Source organism: Notechis scutatus, chromosome 4 (genome assembly GCF_049901735.1).
Source record: "Notechis scutatus isolate UNSWTSFEM ecotype Mainland chromosome 4, rNotScu1.2, whole genome shotgun sequence".
Lineage (NCBI taxonomy): Eukaryota > Metazoa > Chordata > Lepidosauria > Squamata > Elapidae > Notechis > Notechis scutatus.
In genome coordinates, this window is record NC_142012.1 from 99,712,126 (window position 1) to 99,729,306 (window position 17,181).

Here is a 17,181-nt window from a genome sequence, read left to right on the forward strand (position 1 = left end):
GGGTCTCCAAGGATGCCCGGCGGACAACCGGCTCGCTCCTCCCGGTTACGCCGCAAGAAAGGCGGAGGGGATCTGAAGTCTCGGTCGGCTGGAATTCGCTTCGTACTGGCCAACCGGGGGGCGGTGGGCTGTGTGTTGTGTGTGTGTGTGTGTGACTGCAACTCGCACATGGCCCCCGCGGGAAGGTCTCTGCTTCTCACAGCTTCCACTTTCGGGCTGGGATCCGCTTCTTGGGAGCTCCAGCACAAGGGGCCGCTGCATGTGCCAGAGCGGGAGGCCGGGGGTCTTAATCGTAAAAGCTCTCTTCTCTCAAAGGTGCTTTTTCAAGAGGCAACTGGACTTTCTGGGTTTTCTTTGAAGACGTTTCTCTCGGAGGTGAAGAAGCTTCTGGGATGAGAAGCGAAACGTCTTCAAGGAAAAACAAAGAAAGCCTAGTTGCCTCTTGAAGGGGAAAAAAAAAGCATATTTGGGGCAACCGGGACCTGGATGGTCGAGAATCTCCATAGACTTCTGGCTTCTGTCGCTCTTCACCCTGGATGCCACCGGCCTGGCTTGGCACATCTCCGGCATCAAGTCCTCAGTCCGCCTGCCAAGCAAGTCGGGTCAGAGCAGCTTTGGGCGAAGAACTGGCGCCACTCCGAAGCGTCACGGGAAGCCAAGTTCGCAACTGGTCCCAAGTCCCACGTTAACCGGGGAGACCAAGCAGGCAACCCCCATCTATTTTTGAGCTCGGTGTATAATCACCTTTGAATGGGAAAGTTGCTGGCCTGATCTGAACAACCCCCGCCCCCCGCATCACAATTCGCACCGGACTCCTAAACCTCTCATTGTTGCCCACGAAAGATCGTGGCCGCTTCCAGGAAGGAGAGGAGAACCCTTTGGCTCCTTCGCAAAAGACCCGAGATTCTCTCCCCCTCCCCAAAGGATGCCATAAGCGCGGCTGGACCTCTGCTCCATCGGCCACCCCTTGAGTGTCCGAAGCCGCATTTCCCCGGTTTGGAGCATACCGACCCGCCGGGCAGCTGCTCCACCCTGTCCCTAAATCCCGCGAAAGAAACCCAAAGTTTGTGGGGGAGGCGGCGGCTTGCAGCTTGGCTGCAGAGGAAAGATGCGGCTTTTCTTCTCTCTCTGTCTGTCTGTGTGTCTATGTCTGTCTGTCTGTCTCAAAGGCGAGTTTTAGAGCAGAGGTCCCCAAACTTAGTAACCTTAAGACTTGTGGACTTCAAGCTATGCCGGCTGGAGAATTCTGGGAGTTGAAGTCCACCAGTCTTAAAGTTGCTAAGTTTGGGGACCCCCGTTTTAGAGGGGTCTGGAAAGAGCCCCCAGACGCGCAGCGTCGAAGGAAATGTAGAGGGCGAAATAACCCGCTGGAGAAAACCTGCCCGGGGACTTTTGCCGTGGCCGGTGCACCCAGCGGCTCAGCTAAAGGAAGAATCTGGGTTTACAAACGAGGGAGTTTTGCAGGGCCATCAAATAATTTAATCATCGGCGAGGGATGGGCCGAAAGTGGACCTTCTTTATATATGAAGCCCCATCGTTATGGGGCATTCCCTTTATGATACATTCGCTTGTCTTCCCAGCAAAGAAGCTGAGCACCTGGACCCCAGGAAAACACCCCTTTCCTGCCCCCTCCCATGGCCCTCGTCCAACGTAAGGCCGACCCCCGGAGATAAAAATCGAAGGGCGCCGGAGGCTGCTCCCCAAAGTCAAAAAGTCGTTCGCTACGACACCATCGGGACTTGAGTTCGAGTTAGGTAGTTTAAAGGCTACTACAAAATAGCTCCTCGCACTTTGGCTCCCCACCCCACCCCTCAATCTGAAAAAAAAAAGGGGGGGGGAGAAATTCTGATCTCAGGATTACTTAAGGCTTACAATATACAAACATAATGCGGAAGTAGGGAAGCAGAGGAGCAAAGTTGGAAATGTCCGGAGTCGAGAAAAATCGCTAGTGGTGGGATTAAAAAGTGGGGGACCTTGGAGCAGAAAACACTAAATGGCCTTTGGGGGGGACTGGGAGGGGTGAGAAGAGGAAGAGGAGGATCTTGAGGTCTTCTCCGAAGATCGTGTTTACAAGGAAGCACGGCAGGGACCTTTCGCCTTCGCCAAAAAAACCAAAAAAAAAAAAACAACCACAAGGCAGCGGCCCGCTTCCCCCTTGGCAAGGCCTGGCCTCCTTTCCGAAGACTGCAATGCAGGGGAAGGGCGTCCTTTCCCTTCGGCCGGTCCCTTCCAGGGCCTCCTTCTCGTTCTCCGTCAAATCAGCGGCCCTTTCACCGGAACCAGCTTCGCGGGAGCCCGGCTGGGCGGCGGGGTGGAGGTGGGGGTGGGTGTGAGGTGGGTCGGGGCGGGGCCGCTTCTCACGGGTGCTGGGCGATGCAGTTGGCCAAGCCCCGGAGCTGCCGCACCACCGTCTCGATCAGCTTCTGTTTGTCGCGGTCGTTCTTGCGGAACTGGGCGAAAAGGTGGTTCTTTTTGTTCACGTCTTTCATCCTGAAAGGGAAAGCCGAGAAAACAGAAGGTGCAAGGGAAGCTCTTGGGAGAAACACCCCCGCCGCACTACGGTCCAATTCACGAACCCAGCCTGGGGCTTCTTCCAGCCTCCACCAAAAGCAACTTCCAGGATGGGCCTTCTTTTCAAGGTAAGCCAGGTCTCTCCTTTAGTTTGTTAGAAGGCGGAGGTCCCAGAAGGAGAGCTAGGAGGTTTTTTGGGGGGTGGGGGAGGGAGGTGTTCCACTATCTTGGAAGGCTTGAGCCCCTTCTGCTTCTTGGGGAAAATAATCAGGATGACTTGGAGATCGCCCAATTCGGCCTACCAGCCCCGGAGATGCCAGTTCAATAAGGCGGCTATTTCTATCCCAACCCCACAAGTTTACAATGCTGAGGAGGGAGAGGCTGTAGTTCCAAGAGGCCCTCATGCAGCGACACCCCAACAAAAAAGCCGAAGTGAAGGGCAAGGTCTCTTTAAAGAGAGCAAGACCCCCCCGCCCGGCTCCATTATACAAAGAACCATCCAAAGTTTGGCTCTTTCCAACGAAGCTTCCCACGAGTTCTAAAATGAATCGTGGGGGAATGGATTCCAGATCAAAACGAATCGAAAGGATGCTTACCCTCGGTGGACTCTGCCAAACGTCCCGGCGTAGCAAGCAGGAGAGAAGGCGGGGGTGAAGAGGGAGAGAGAGAGAGAGCGCAAACGAGTTAGCAGAAGGCGAAATCCCACCGATCTGTAGAAATACCCGGGAACGTTTGGAAAGAACATCGCAGCCATAAATCAGACACCTCCCCGCTTTGCGTTTACCTTTCAGATTCAGTCAGCCTAGCTCATCTTTGTTCTCTCGCGCTCTTTTAAACTTTTAAAGGTGTGTTTTGTTTTGTTTGTTTTTTAACCCGGCAATTTGAGGAGCAGCCAGGTCCCCGGCAATTTGAGGAGCAGCCAGGCCTGGAAACCCAGCTTGTTTTTAACCCAGAAGATCAACAATTTGCCGAAGTCCAGCGGACTTCGAAAGGGAACTACCGGATTGATTTGCTGATTGATCCAAAGAGGTGGGGGTGGGTACACAAACCGAAAGGAATCCTGGAGAACAGAAATAGGAGATCAGCTGAAGAGCAAAAGCGTCTCAGAAGAGGAAAGGCGTCTCAGAAAGCCCCAGATGCTGAGCCAAGGAAAGCGCGTCCTTCCTACGCTGAGCTCTGCAGGGCCCAGCGGGCCTACAGTCTATTTCAAAGACCCTGGGTGGGTGGGTGGGTGGAAGAAGGGTGTTTTCTTGTTTGCTATTCCGGCAGGCACAGGACCAGAGGCGGCTCCACCGCCAACCTTCCTAACCAGCTGTTCGACCAACCGCTCGGGTCGAAGAAGGTGCAGAGCCCGCAGTTTTAGGCTTCTGGAGGGAACGGCTGGCTGTTCTTAGTCGTGTTTTTTTTTTTTTTTTTAAAAGAGTGGGGGAGCGCTTGGCGTCTGGGAAAGCAGAAAGGACCAACGGACCCGAATTTATTTATTTGGGGTCTCCTCCAGCACAGCCCGCGCAAAGCCAGAGCTCTCCGCCGCCACTTACTTCTCCAAGAGGGCCAAAGCTGTGCTGGGGTTGACGCGCAGGTACTTGGAGCCGGGCTGCCCGTAATCGGCCAGGTAAGTCGACCAGTCCCACACCATGAAGAGATCCAGGAGCTGCGGGAGACAAAGCGACAGAGAAGGATCAGAACAAGCCCACCCTCGGCGACTTCATCGGGACGAGCCTGCAAAACACACACACACCCCAGCCCCCAACTGGCTTTTCCGTCCCTCCCTGCAAGTTGCACCACGCTCAATCCGAGGCCGTCGGGAAAGCGAAGGGAAGAGAAATTCCCCAGCAAGCCGTTCACTTCAAACCCGGCTGGATGTGCCTAGGGATGCCTGTTCGGTGCCCCACCCCGTGCTGAAGGATCGGCTGCCTTTGTCCGAATCCTTACGCTGCTACTTGGAAGATTCCCTAAAACCTAATCTATGTCGTTTTGTTACTTCTGTTACTTCTACTCCTGTCTCTGAATTTAGTTACTGGTACTTTTCTCTCCTTCGGGCTCCCAGCGGCGTGACGACGCATCTGCCTTCATTCAAAACTAAGCGAGGAACCAAGAACCCGATGCTGGAGGATGAACGGGCCGGGCGAGACTTTCCCTCCGGTCACTCTTTTACCACCCCCACCACCCCCGCCCCGCCCGCAGCTCTTCCCTGGCTTCAGAATCCGCCGCTGGAGCTGCCTTCCAATCCCGACGTAATCTCTTTAAAAGCCCGGGTGACTCTGGCAGGAAAGCGGCAGCCCCGTCTCCAATTTGAAGTCCTAATCCCCGCTAAAACCACTTAAAGCCGACTTCCGAGCCGCGGCTCTCCATTGTTTCAGGCTCTCGACCGACCCCCCAGGCCTGAGAGTTGGGCGCGGATCAGAGTCTCTTCCACCGGGTTTCCTTCCTTTCCCCCCCTCCCGTCCCGCAAACTCCCATCCCGGCGGTTCCTGCGAGGTGGTTTGTTTTGACTTCGCCGCGAGCCGAGCCCGCGAAGCGGCCGGGACGCTCTCACGGGGCCTTGATCTCGTAATGAAGGGGCTGAGGGCGCGATTTCCTCTCCGCCTTAATCCGACGTTTGGGAACGGCGGGCCGAAGCAGCGCGCGATCCCGCCGCCTCTCTGTCAACCCCATACCCCCACACACACCCCACACCACACACCCACACACCATACACACACACACCCCCACACACCCCATCCCCACACCCTTCCCACACACACACCCCACACACCATACACACACACACTCCCCCCACACCTCCCACCCACCCCCACACCCCCACATCACACACACACACACCATACACACACTCCCTCCCACAAACACACACCCACCCACAGAGATACACCCCACACAAGCTTTGCGGCGCTCCGGGCTTGCACGGCGAGATCGGATTCCCCACGGCCTCCCACGCGGAGCACCGCCTGCGCGCCCCGCCGATCGCTCGCCCTTCCTTCACACGCGGAGATCGGAGGGAAGGGAAGGGAAAGGGGGGGAGAGGTGGCGGCTGGGCCGTCTTGGGCAACCCCCGCCCCAGCACTGAAACTGATCCCTTTGGACCGGGGCGGAGGGGGGAGAAAGGGTGAGGGAAAGCGGCCTTTGGATACTATAGCCCGGGATTCATGGCAGTGTATGCTCCGTTTTCCCCAGACCTGAAGGAAGGAAGAGCATCAACATTTGTACAAGTTTTCCTTCCTTTTCCCTAAGCAAAGGCCAACGGCCTGGCTGGCTGTCCCTAGAAAAGGGAGCCTCTCAGGCGCGTCAAGAAAAAAAGTCAAAAATGGCAGACATGGTGTGACCGAAGCTCCACCCATCATTTATGGACATAGAAAACACACAATACTTAAAAAAAACAAAACACTATCTCTCTTATTATTCAGTGTGGGTCTACTGACCTGCTCACTTGTTTGTATCCATTTCAGTGTGATTTTTCTGAATTGCTAGCTAAGCTACTCAGCTGTCTCCCCTGTAGCTGGGAAAGAAGGACTTTGTGGGAGGCTCTTTAATTCAGATTTCAGTGCTACAGAGAAATAAAAGGCACTTTAAAAACACCGATTCCTCTTTAATTTTTATATTTAAATCCTTTTTATATGGAAGGAGTAAGCTGGCCCCAAACAGGTGTCAGTAAATCAATAAGGAGAACCAGGGGTTCCCAAACTTGGCAACTTTAAGACTTGTTGTGGACTTCAATTCCCAGAATTCTGGGAGTTGGAAGTTCACCCGTCTTCAAGTTGCCAGGCTTGGAGACCTCTGGGACCTACAACCTAGGCAATCCTAGATGTTGCTTTAAGATGACATTGTGTTCCTTTGTCAGTAGAAAATGTCATTCATTTGTGTCCCTTTCATATTTTCCAATGCAAGGGAACTGTTAGGAGGACAAACTGGATTGCTATATGTGTTCCTATGAGCTCCTGGTGGAAAGATGGGATATAAATCTAATAATAAATATAAAGCATCAACACAGTAAGATTTTTGCTTGTACGCTTTCTGATCTGTCTGAATTTCAGTCACTCATTCCTAGGAGCTAGCTGCTTCTTGCTCATATTATGCTTAAGAAACAGGAATAATGTTGTTGTTTTTTAACATCGGTGATGATACTGAATTTTCTTATTTAAAATTAAGGCAAGGAGACCATGGCCTCAAGAATAATTCCTTGTGCGCCTCTGAACATCTAATAAATAAAAATACAAACGAACCTCATCATTCCTGTTAGGTAAACAAATGTATTTTGGAACCACATTTTCCTCCACATTTCCCCCCCTTAGTGTCACCTTTCTAAATGAATCCGCCCCAAGAGAAGCCACCTTTGGCCACGACCTTCCACTGGGTGCACCATCAGGAGCTCTTGAAAGCCCACAAAGAGAAGTCTAAACTGGCTGGAATGGCTTAATCCCCTTCTGCAGGGACCACTACAACACACTCTGCATGGGGGACCTAGCAAAAAGAGATTGAAACAGAAACTGCCACCCGTGGAAGAAGCCGTGTTGGCTTTCTCTCCGTGGCTTTGTGGTTCGCCTGCCTGGTTCAATGGCTCTGGCTGCCAGGCTGCTTCAGGGCACAATGGGGCGGGCTACTGGAGTAGCTGCCTCTCCCTACAGAAGCCTAATTCCCATCATTCAAGTTCAGCTTTGAAAGCATTTTCAATATGGCAAAGAAGGAGATATGGGGGGGGGCACGTTTCTCTAAGGGGTGATTTCCATAACTTTCTCTATTTCCCCCCCCCCCCTCCCTTTTCTGTTCTGCTGGGATGATTTCGGCTTTTAAGGTTAAAGTGCCACATGCACTTCTCTGAAAAGCAGACTTCCTGGTACTTACTTTTGAACTGAAACATTTAGGAATGCCCTGTTTTACATTTGAAGACATTCCCTAAGGCTTTTCTGATTCAGAAACTAATGCAGACACATCAGCACTGTATACACCTGGGCACAAACAGTCCTCACGGAAAAGCTTCCTTCCAGATAAGCCAATGAAATTTGTAACCAGAAGAAGTTAGTAATGCACTCATAACCTATTGACACACCACGGATACTTGTCTAAATAAGTCACCAATGTTCTTCAAAACATGCTACTGTACCTAAGCCATGGACTCTTGGCTCTGGGGACACACCAGTTCTAGTTGACCATATCAGGTTTACCAGGTTTATTTGAGGTAGTCATTCTCTCTCAGTCTAACCTATTTGACAGTGTGGTTCTAGGGAAAGGTGAGAGGATGGAACATGATGTATGCTACCCGGAGTTCCTGAATTAAAAGCTGAATAGAAATCCAAAAAATAAATAATAATTAATAAAGCCTGAAGCGTAAATCCCCATGGAAGTCTAGGGGAGAAACTTAAACGTGGAAATACTACAGCTATCGATGCTGCTAGTCCATAACTCTCATTAGGAGTATGCTGAATAGGCAGGAAGATTTCAGCAAAACCCAGTTCTATTAATAATTGTGTAAGCTGTTCATATACAATCAACTTTTCTATTGTAATATTTCTTCTCCACTCTGCCAAATCTGTACTTAATAACTGGGCAAAATAAGATTTTTAACCAACATTGATTAATGTCACGGCTTCCTAAAATTATCATTTTTCAAATAGATCAGTTAATTGTCACTGATGAATGGGAGGCTTCAAGCTAGCAAAATATCTTTTGTTTCTCATTTATACAAAGCAGCATGCTACAGGCATTCAAAGATCTCAAAACCAAACAAAGATACTGGCCAACTTCTTAAACCCAAAGTAGAAGGGGGAAAAAGAACAACTTCATGATTTTTCCTTTTTTTAAAATAACTTCTACATTAAAACATCCATCAAATTTTTACACATCAACTAAATATTAGTATAGAGTTATTTTGTCATCCTTTTCATCTTATAAGGCAATATATTTTCTCCAGATGTATCTTTTTTCTGGTACTACTAATTTATTGTTTTCCTTTTTCAATTATTATTAATTAAATGTACAAATATCACAGAAAAATAAGAAAAAATAGAAAAACAAGTACTAAATGAAGAGATTTACAAGCATTCTAAAATGTATAAGAAAAGTTTTCCAACTGACACTGATATAAATATAGATATTATAATATTTTATATCAAGTTGAACATTGAAATAAATAAACATAAAAGACTACTAGAATCAGACTATAATGGTAATTATACAATTAACTTGCAGCTTTAACCAACAAGGTTCAGTTTATAAATTATAAAATGAAAAAAGAAGAAAACATTTTTATCTAATCTAAAAAAATTATTAATTTGGCAGATCAAAAGAAAGGAAAAGAAAAACATAAATGTTATAATCTTATGTTAAGAGAAAATCAAACTTTGGATATGGTATGAACACCTTTGAAGGATTCCATTAATGCTCAGTTGTTGCATACCAATTATTTTGTTTAAATTCTATATCCATTTTATCTTATAATCCTTAACTTGTTCATTTTCTGAACTGTACTGCAATAAAGTCCAATAAATATTCTGAATTTGTGTGACCAAATTTTCCAAATTCAGTCAAATCTCTTAAGTGTTTCTCCTTGGGTTTTTTTTGTTTTTTGTTTTGTTATTTCTTTAGGACTATATTGCTTATTTGTAGATTTGGAAACTAGTGTTGATACAATGATTACTGTATTTTAAAGAATCTCAAAGGACCACCATTATTTTATTAATAATTCTTTTATTTGATATAAGTGACTACCCTTCCACTGGTATTTTTTTTTCTGTACACTCGCCTTCATAAATAAATGTCAGAGCAAGAGGTGATAAATGTAGACTAATTCTTCTTCTGTATTTATCCCATATTTTAAAATGCTAACTAGTGAATAAGTTGAACTCCCATGCAGACCATCTGTGCCCTTTCAAGAGAAGCAATCCAGCCAAAAGATTAAGTCACATTTGAACCTGCACCAATCTCTGCATCGAACAGGAAAGTGTTAGCTTTGGGATAGCGGAGGTGCTTATCTAAAGCAATGATGAGTTGCACTAACTTCTTTACCTCTCCTCCCAGTTATACCCAATTGGGAGAACTGGGACAGGTTCTGAGGAAAAAATGATCAGTCTGTCATGAAAGGACTTATTCTGGTATACATCTTTCTAAGAATATCCTAGAAAACATCCAACACTGATATTGACTTAACTATGAAAATTACCTCTAGCAATCAACAAATTTGCTAGTTGGCAAGGGAACAATTTTCAAATTATTCAACTCTTGGCATGATGCTGTATTGATCTCAGATATACAAAAACTGATCGATCCTTAAATAATATAAACAAAATTCTTAAAATCAATAGCAGATATGCTTTACTCAACTTCTAATGCCATCACCAAATTAGAGTTAGGCTGCTTCTTACTTGAAGCCTGGACAATATTATGTCAGCTAAGACAGGGGTCCCCAACCACCGGTCCGCGGACCGGTACCGGTCCGCGGAACAAGTCCTACCGGGCCGCTGTCTTGCTGGGCGCCGCCATCTTTTTTTGATGAAAAAGTGCTTCCGGTGAGCTTTTCCGGGTAGAAAGCTCACCGGAAGCACTTTTTCATCAAAAAAAGATGGCGGCGCCCAGCTGATGCCGGTACCGGGCTGCGGCGTAAAAAAGGTTGGGGATCACTGAGCTAAGACATAAAACAAATCATTTGGGAAACCTCATTGGTACCCCTCTTTCCTCATTCAGTCTACCCTGAATAAAACAAATAGACCAAGATCTGAGACAGTGTGAACTGTCAATACCAGCTCTACTTGCTTTGAGTCTAGAAAAAACCTTGATAGAACTTAAGCAAAGGGTATGGATTTAGGTGGAGAGAGCGCCATACTCTTCCATCTTCCTTTAGATGAATTGTTGTCCCCTCCTGGACCACCCCAATTACTTCTATAATATTCTGTATGCCTTACACGGAAGGGTCTTCTTCTCCCTAGCCGAGGGCTGTCAAATTCGGCTGGATGTGTCACACACCGGCGACACCCAGTTTAGTGAAGGGGGGAAAAGTCAGGATATGACACATGATGCCACTGTGATGACAAGCAAGTTTGACACCCCTGCCTGAGCCCATAGAGGTGCTCTCCTTATTAGGGTGACAGCTGATTCATATGCCAAAATCTGAGAATGTATTTACTCAAGTACACAGGTTGAGTTTCTTTCACACAACCTTATAAAGTGCCCACTGTACTCTCACTGGCAATCAGAGCTAATGCACCCCCTTTGAGACTGACAGACTGCACCCACAAAGAGAAGATTGACATATTCTTACTAAAGGATCATTTACCCAGGTGTTTCGAAGACAGCAGCAAAATTTTTATCTAGAGTCTTATTTTATACAAATCGTTTGATACCTCCAATGAACTGCTAATTCCTCTTACGTGTGCATGTATTAATACGATGTTAGTATTAATTGTATGCTATATTCTATATTTTGTGACATGGGCTTAAGACTATAGATAAATAAATTCTCCAGACAAGAAAAAAAATGTTAGAATGCATGATTCTGAAAGATAAATACGGACTTAAAGTATTTTGTTCATGTCAGAAAAAAAAGGCCGATAAGAAGAAACCTTACATTCCCAGTAATCAAGAGAAAAATTCAAAAGCTAGTCAAGAGAAGGGCCTACCTCTTGAAGAGACTTGGAGAGTCCTTATGGCAAATTTATCTTGAACTGTCTATGTGTGTGCTTCACAGTTCACAAAATTAGTCCTACTATATTCAAGGAATCTTACTCCCTAGTTTAAGATTGTTGCAACAGATACAGAGTACACATTCATACCCTCCTCACTGCAACTACACACACACACACACACAAAATTGCCCAGGCCTCACATGGCTTCATATGTATCTCCTAGGCAAATTGGCACTTGGCTTGTTTTGCAGAATGGATGCTGTGCTGGTAATGGAAAGAACAAGGCACTATGAAAGGTATCCAACTTATGCCCTCTGCTGTTGGAAGTCCTGCTTCTCTCACACCCAGCTGCAGAATCGGTCTGGAAGCAAGAGAGGAGAACTTGCTTTTAAGAAGGAAGAAAGGAGGGGCGGAAGCAAGAAGGCAACTTCAGCAGACAATGTCCCCCTCTTCTTCATTAACGCAGAATGACAGAATGCACAAGGTGTGTAGCACACAGAGAAGCAAGGCAACTGTGCCCCCCGCCCCCCTCTGACACCCAGAAGAAAGGGAAATACTGTTAGTGTCACCAGAGACATCATCAGCTCCAGGGCAGGGCAGAAGAGACAAAATACTTTATCCCAATCACGTACCCTGTAATAATTCTACAATTAGATGGTTGCACTACAATTAATTCCCAAATATCTCTTTTAAAGAATAACCATAGAAACCAGCTTTAAATGCAGCCCAGAACCAACTCATACAAGCACATTAAGTAAGCCCTCCAATTATTCGTTCTCTTCCCCTCCCAACAGCAGGGGGTTTATGTTGGCACAACCATCTGAGGAAGATGGAGCAGGGAACCTTGGGAGTGTATGTTTGGGCCTCTGGGCAATGCCACTTCCTTTTTCACTCACCACTGCAGTTACGTGATGTAGCAATGGACCTACAGATGGACAAGAGTCACCTGCCATGATGATTCTTTGGAGCTATCTTAGTCTTTGGTAACATAATTTGGCGCTTTGCAGATGTTCCCTCGATGTCAAAGTGATTCGCTATCAGGGAAGGCTGGCAAACTGTTAGCACTGTTGACAGATATTTCAAAGAGTATCGAATGAATTTTCTACAGTTCAGTGTGAAACACTTTCCCATTTATTTAATCTATATAAGGATGCTGCAGAAGGAGCACACATCTATTCCCTTTATAACTTCACCGTACCTTGGTTTTACCTATTTAGCATTAACACAACTATTTTACATAATTTCTATTTGCAGTGGATTGTAAAGATAAAAATCTTCCTCCTCCTCCTCGTCCCCCCCCCTCTCTCTAGGACAGGGGTGTCAAACTCACATCGTCATGGCGGCATCATGTAATATATCGTGACTTTTTTCCCCTTCGCTAAATGGGGCGTGGGTGTGGCCAGTGTGTGACGCATTCAGCCTGCAGGCCGCTAGTTTGACAGTCCTGCTCTAGGACCAAGCCAGTATACATAACACTTCCACTTCCGATTCTATCCTCCAAAACCTTTCTGAAGTGGGCTGGGCAGAGAGATGGTGCCCAGCCCAAAGTTAGCTCTTACTGATAAAAAACTAGACACTTTTTTTATTCTTCTCACGTCTGGTCTGGGCTGAAGTTTACGGTATAAACTATTTTTATAAATTATTGCTCAACAGGGAACAGATTTGCTGCATTTACTGTAAATGGCAAGCTCTCTTGACAAATATTCTGGATGGATGTCATATAAATTTAAGATTGCTAAAGGATTAGTATCTGAGAATTTGAAATAATTACAAATGTAGGAATACATTTTCTTTCAGGTATTATACCATTAGGCAAAATGTTTGAAACCTATAAGGCTTTTAGCTTATGACTGATGTCTTTATAATCCCCTGAAATTCAGGGAATTGTCAATAGAGCAGAGTGCTAAAGAAATCAATATAAATATAGGAGTCTCTCTTGTAAATGTGTGTCGGCTTATGTATACATATAGTATGAGTATGCTAATTTTCTGGAGAATGATAAATCTGTATGTGATATTTTCTCTCTCTCTCTCTCTCTCTGCGTGTGAATGAGAGCCAGACTAGTGCAATGCTTAAGGCAATGGACCAGAAAGACTCAGATTCTAGTCCACTCTTAGCACAGAAGACAGCTGAATGACTTTGGACGGTCACTCTTTCTTAACCTTAAAATGGGAAGCAAAAAAAAATGTCTATATATATTGGACTGGCGTGGGATAAAATGGTCCATCGCCTTTGATGATCAGGCCTTCCTCCTGCAGCGCTTTGGCTTAAGATAACCATAATGACTCATATCTCAGCAGAAATAAAACCGTACACATGTTTATTTCCATTGAAGAAGAATAGGATATAATCCTAGGAGGTTGAAATCCTGTAATTAAATATAAAGGTGGAACAGGAAAAGAATTTGAAGGCAAGTTCAATCATATGACAGTTACTTTTGCCAAAAATATACACACCAGCTTACAACTGTTTATAGTGATGCAAAATTTAAAGTTTCAGGCTAACTGTTCCCACAATGGTAGTACACAATAGGCTGGTTGGCGCTACTGTAAAATGCAAGGTTAGCAAGTGGCGTTGCCAGTTGAGACAGGGAAACTATGATTACTAAGAGTGTGTCACTTTGCAATTCAGCAGTCACTTGGTTGTTGGAAAAATGGCTGTCCTACAACAGTGTACAACATAAACAATCCTGTGTGCATGCACACACACCAACTATACTGGGTGGAATCTAGCAGAAGTCAATGGCACATAGCTCTGTTGATGCCGCTAAGTACATTACTTGGATCAAAGCAAACTTTTGTTGAAATAAATGGGACTAACACAACACGTTGCTATCAGTGGAATCAAAATAGGAATTATTTATTCTGAATCCAATTCATTCAACAATGTAGTTGAGCTCCTTAAATTATTCATAGGTGGCATAAGCCTGTTTTAAAATAAGATCTATATAATTAAAGGTATGCAAGCATTCCGCTTGATTAAATTATATTTGAAATAAAAGAAAAGGATAAATTAGTAGTTCTTTCTTGCCGCTGGACAGTCATCTGACACAACTATTGTACTGGACCCTGTATTGAATAGATGATCATGACTTTAATGTTCTCTTCCTCCTCCTTCTATGGATAGAAAATAGATAGTTTTTTGCAAATAATTTTAGTCATCATCCATGACTTCTTAGACTGTCATGCAATTAGAGAAAGAGAAAATATTTGGAGAAAAGTAATATTATATTATATACACCAGTTTGGTACAGTGGTTAAGGCTTCAGGTTAGAAACTGGGAGACTGGGAGGTCTAGTCTCATATTGGGTGCAAAGCTAGCTGATGATCTTGGGCCAGTCATTTTCTCTCAGCCCCAAGAAGGAAACAATGGCAAATCAATTCTAGGGGGGTGGGGAAACGTTGACAAGAAGACTGCAGGGACTTATCCAGGCAGTCTCTGAGAATCAGACACAACTGAATGGAAGAAGAGGAGAAAGTATATACAAAGTCCCCTTTAAGGAAATCTTAAATCTTAAAGGTTAAGTTAGTTCTGGTGACTTTGGTGACATAGCCATGTAATTTTCTTCATCAAAGTATAGAAATGGTTTAAGAGCTGTGGTGGCAGTGGTTAGAGTATACAGTATTGCAGGCTAATTCTGCTGCCAGCAGTTCGATTTCTCACCAGTTCAAGGTTGACTCAGCCTTCTATCCTTCCGAGATTGGTAAAATGAGGATCCAGATGTTGGTGGCAATATGCTGACTCTGTAAACCACTTAGAGTTGTAAAACACTGTGAAGCGGTATATAAGTCTAAGTGCTATTGCTATTTCCTTCCTCCTGGGATTTTTTTTTTTTTACTTTACATCTAACCTATACTCCTGGCATTCTTTTGTGTCTCTCATCCAAGAACTAAACAGACCTCACGTTGCTTAGTTTCCAAGCCCAATTCATTGTGTGAGATCAAGTTATTAAAACTCATCAGTCCTAGACTATTAAGACTTATCAGAAATAGTAACATGTATGTCTTAACCTTAATCAAATAAATCCATTTTATATTCCAACTTATCTCTAAGAAATATAGGAAAAGAAAACTCCCCATTTATAAACAGGTCTTTAGAGCCTTTGACTCTGATGTCTCAACAGTATTTGGGTTATTATGCAAATAGTGCAAACTGGAGACAAATAATTTAACTGGCTGAATTAATGCATACATATTATATTTAAGTCCTACTTTTTTAGATTTCTTCCATTCTGCATAAAAGCTTGTCCCTAGTTACTGCAATTGTTTTCATTCAACGGTTTCAATTTTTCCCTTGAGCATTTAGTTTTAAATATTTAATCCTTCTCTCGTTAAAATCCCACTGAAAATTAAAAGGGAAATTCCCCGTGTTGGATTTGGGGTTGATGGAAAGTTGCATTTCATCAATGAAGCATGATGAGATTATAGAAATTGGCATGCTTTCCTGGCTAAACATCTTCACTGCTGCTAAAGTTCTATAGCTGGCAAAGGTTGTATACAGCATGATATCTAAAAATTTTAAGAAGTTATTTCATTTTTGGCAGAGAGATCTGTGACAAACTAAGTATACAACTCAAATTGGAAAAAAAATGTTCAAAATAAATCTTTACTCTTTCAATTACTGATTATAGTTGTATATTTAATGTTTAATATGGTGGAACATTTTTGTATGCTTCTTTATGACCTGCTAGTTTTGTAATTTATGTAATTTTTTTAAAAAATATGTTGAATTACCAATGGCTGTGTGTAAGTCACAAACTGACAAAAGAGTATTTTTTATAAACATACATATTGAAGACAGATTTTTTTTTTAAAAAAAGCTCTTTTTTGACACATCCAACTCTTGATGATCATAAGCCTGCCTATTGATCTTATTATTATTATTTTTACCAAAAACCTTTTCCATGATTTTTTAGTAAGTTTCTGGTTTGGGTGCCCATTTTATTTGCAAATCAACAGCTATTGTTTCTACTGCACAATGCACCAACACTGAGAACCACGTAGTTACAAATTTCCTGGTAACTTTGTACACTGAAATAATTTGATGCTGCAAATGCAGACAATAAATAATATGTGATTATATTATAGGATCACATTGGTTGAAAGTAATGCCACGGTTATTCTATCTTTTAAAAGGAAAAAGGAAAATCAAATTCAGCTGCTGGCTGGCATAGAGACAATATGGAAAGCCTTCTGTATTTTTGTATGTAAAGCTTAGAGATAAGTTTAGCGACTGAAATGTTTAATAAAGATTAAATTATATATTTTTTAAAAACTTGCTCATTCCTAATATGAAAACTTGGGAACTCATTTATTGTTTTTCTGCCCAGTAATGAGTTAACTCTCTGCTATTTAAAGCCTCAAGGAGCCAAGACTGAACCCAGCAGTCAGAACAGTCTCAAAAGAACAAAAGAATATGCGAGAGAAGACATTTGTGTAAGGAATTCCTGTTGCTGACCCCAAGTTATGTGCCCCTGCTATTTGAACCCAATTCACATCTTCAAATACACCACTCAGCAATCTGGCTGCTAGAGATAAAAAGGACGTTTGTTGCTTACTTTGTGGTTTTGGATTTTTCTTCCTGCCTTGCATTCTTTTAGTTTGTTTCCAAATTTGTAGGTGTAAAACTAAAATCAGATTTAGATGATTCCGAACAATCATTGTCCATGAGGTTTGAACTAACTAATCAAATTTTTTTTAAAATTATAATAATTAAAATAACGTTTTAACATGCAGGTGCCATGGTGCTGATCACTGAAGTCAAAGAAGGAACTTTTTTTGGTGTCTTTTACACCTATATATAACCATACATGAAGCCAGCGGGTTCTTATTAAATATAATTTTTCAAGCGCAGCCAAGTTCCAGATAACAGCAAAATCCCATGTGGCTGTTCACTAGAATAGCATTTTGGTGGCCTCACAAATTCTAGTATCCACCTGCCCCCAGCTTGAAATTAAAAAATGAAATTCTGGTTTAGAAAAGAAAAGTCAAGGCAGAAAGCTATAACCTACCAGATTATAGATCATCATGTTCAAACTAATTAAACATGTTAAGAAAAC

The 17,181-nt window shown here is 43.8% G+C and overlaps 1 protein-coding gene across 10 annotated transcripts in view; it reads right to left on the bottom strand.

Moving 5' to 3' along the window:
* Positions 1-1,456: 1,456 nt before the first annotated feature.
* The window catches only part of EXOC6 (exocyst complex component 6), a 101,917-nt gene continuing 86,192 nt past the window's right edge, over positions 1,457-17,181 (bottom strand). For 4 of the 10 annotated variants that reach the window (XM_087964207.1, XM_087964209.1, XM_087964213.1 and 1 more), the window contains 3 exons: positions 4,050-4,162; positions 3,108-3,119; positions 1,457-2,490 (listed from right to left, as the gene is read on the bottom strand). In XM_087964207.1, coding sequence (XP_087820333.1) covers positions 2,358-2,490; positions 3,108-3,119; positions 4,050-4,162 — 258 coding nt within the window. In that variant the 3' untranslated portion in view covers positions 1,457-2,357. Of the gene's footprint in view, positions 2,491-3,107; positions 3,120-4,045; positions 4,163-17,181 lie in introns of those variants that run through there. The other 6 variants (XM_087964208.1, XM_087964211.1, XM_087964214.1 and 3 more) reach the window with 2 other exon arrangements.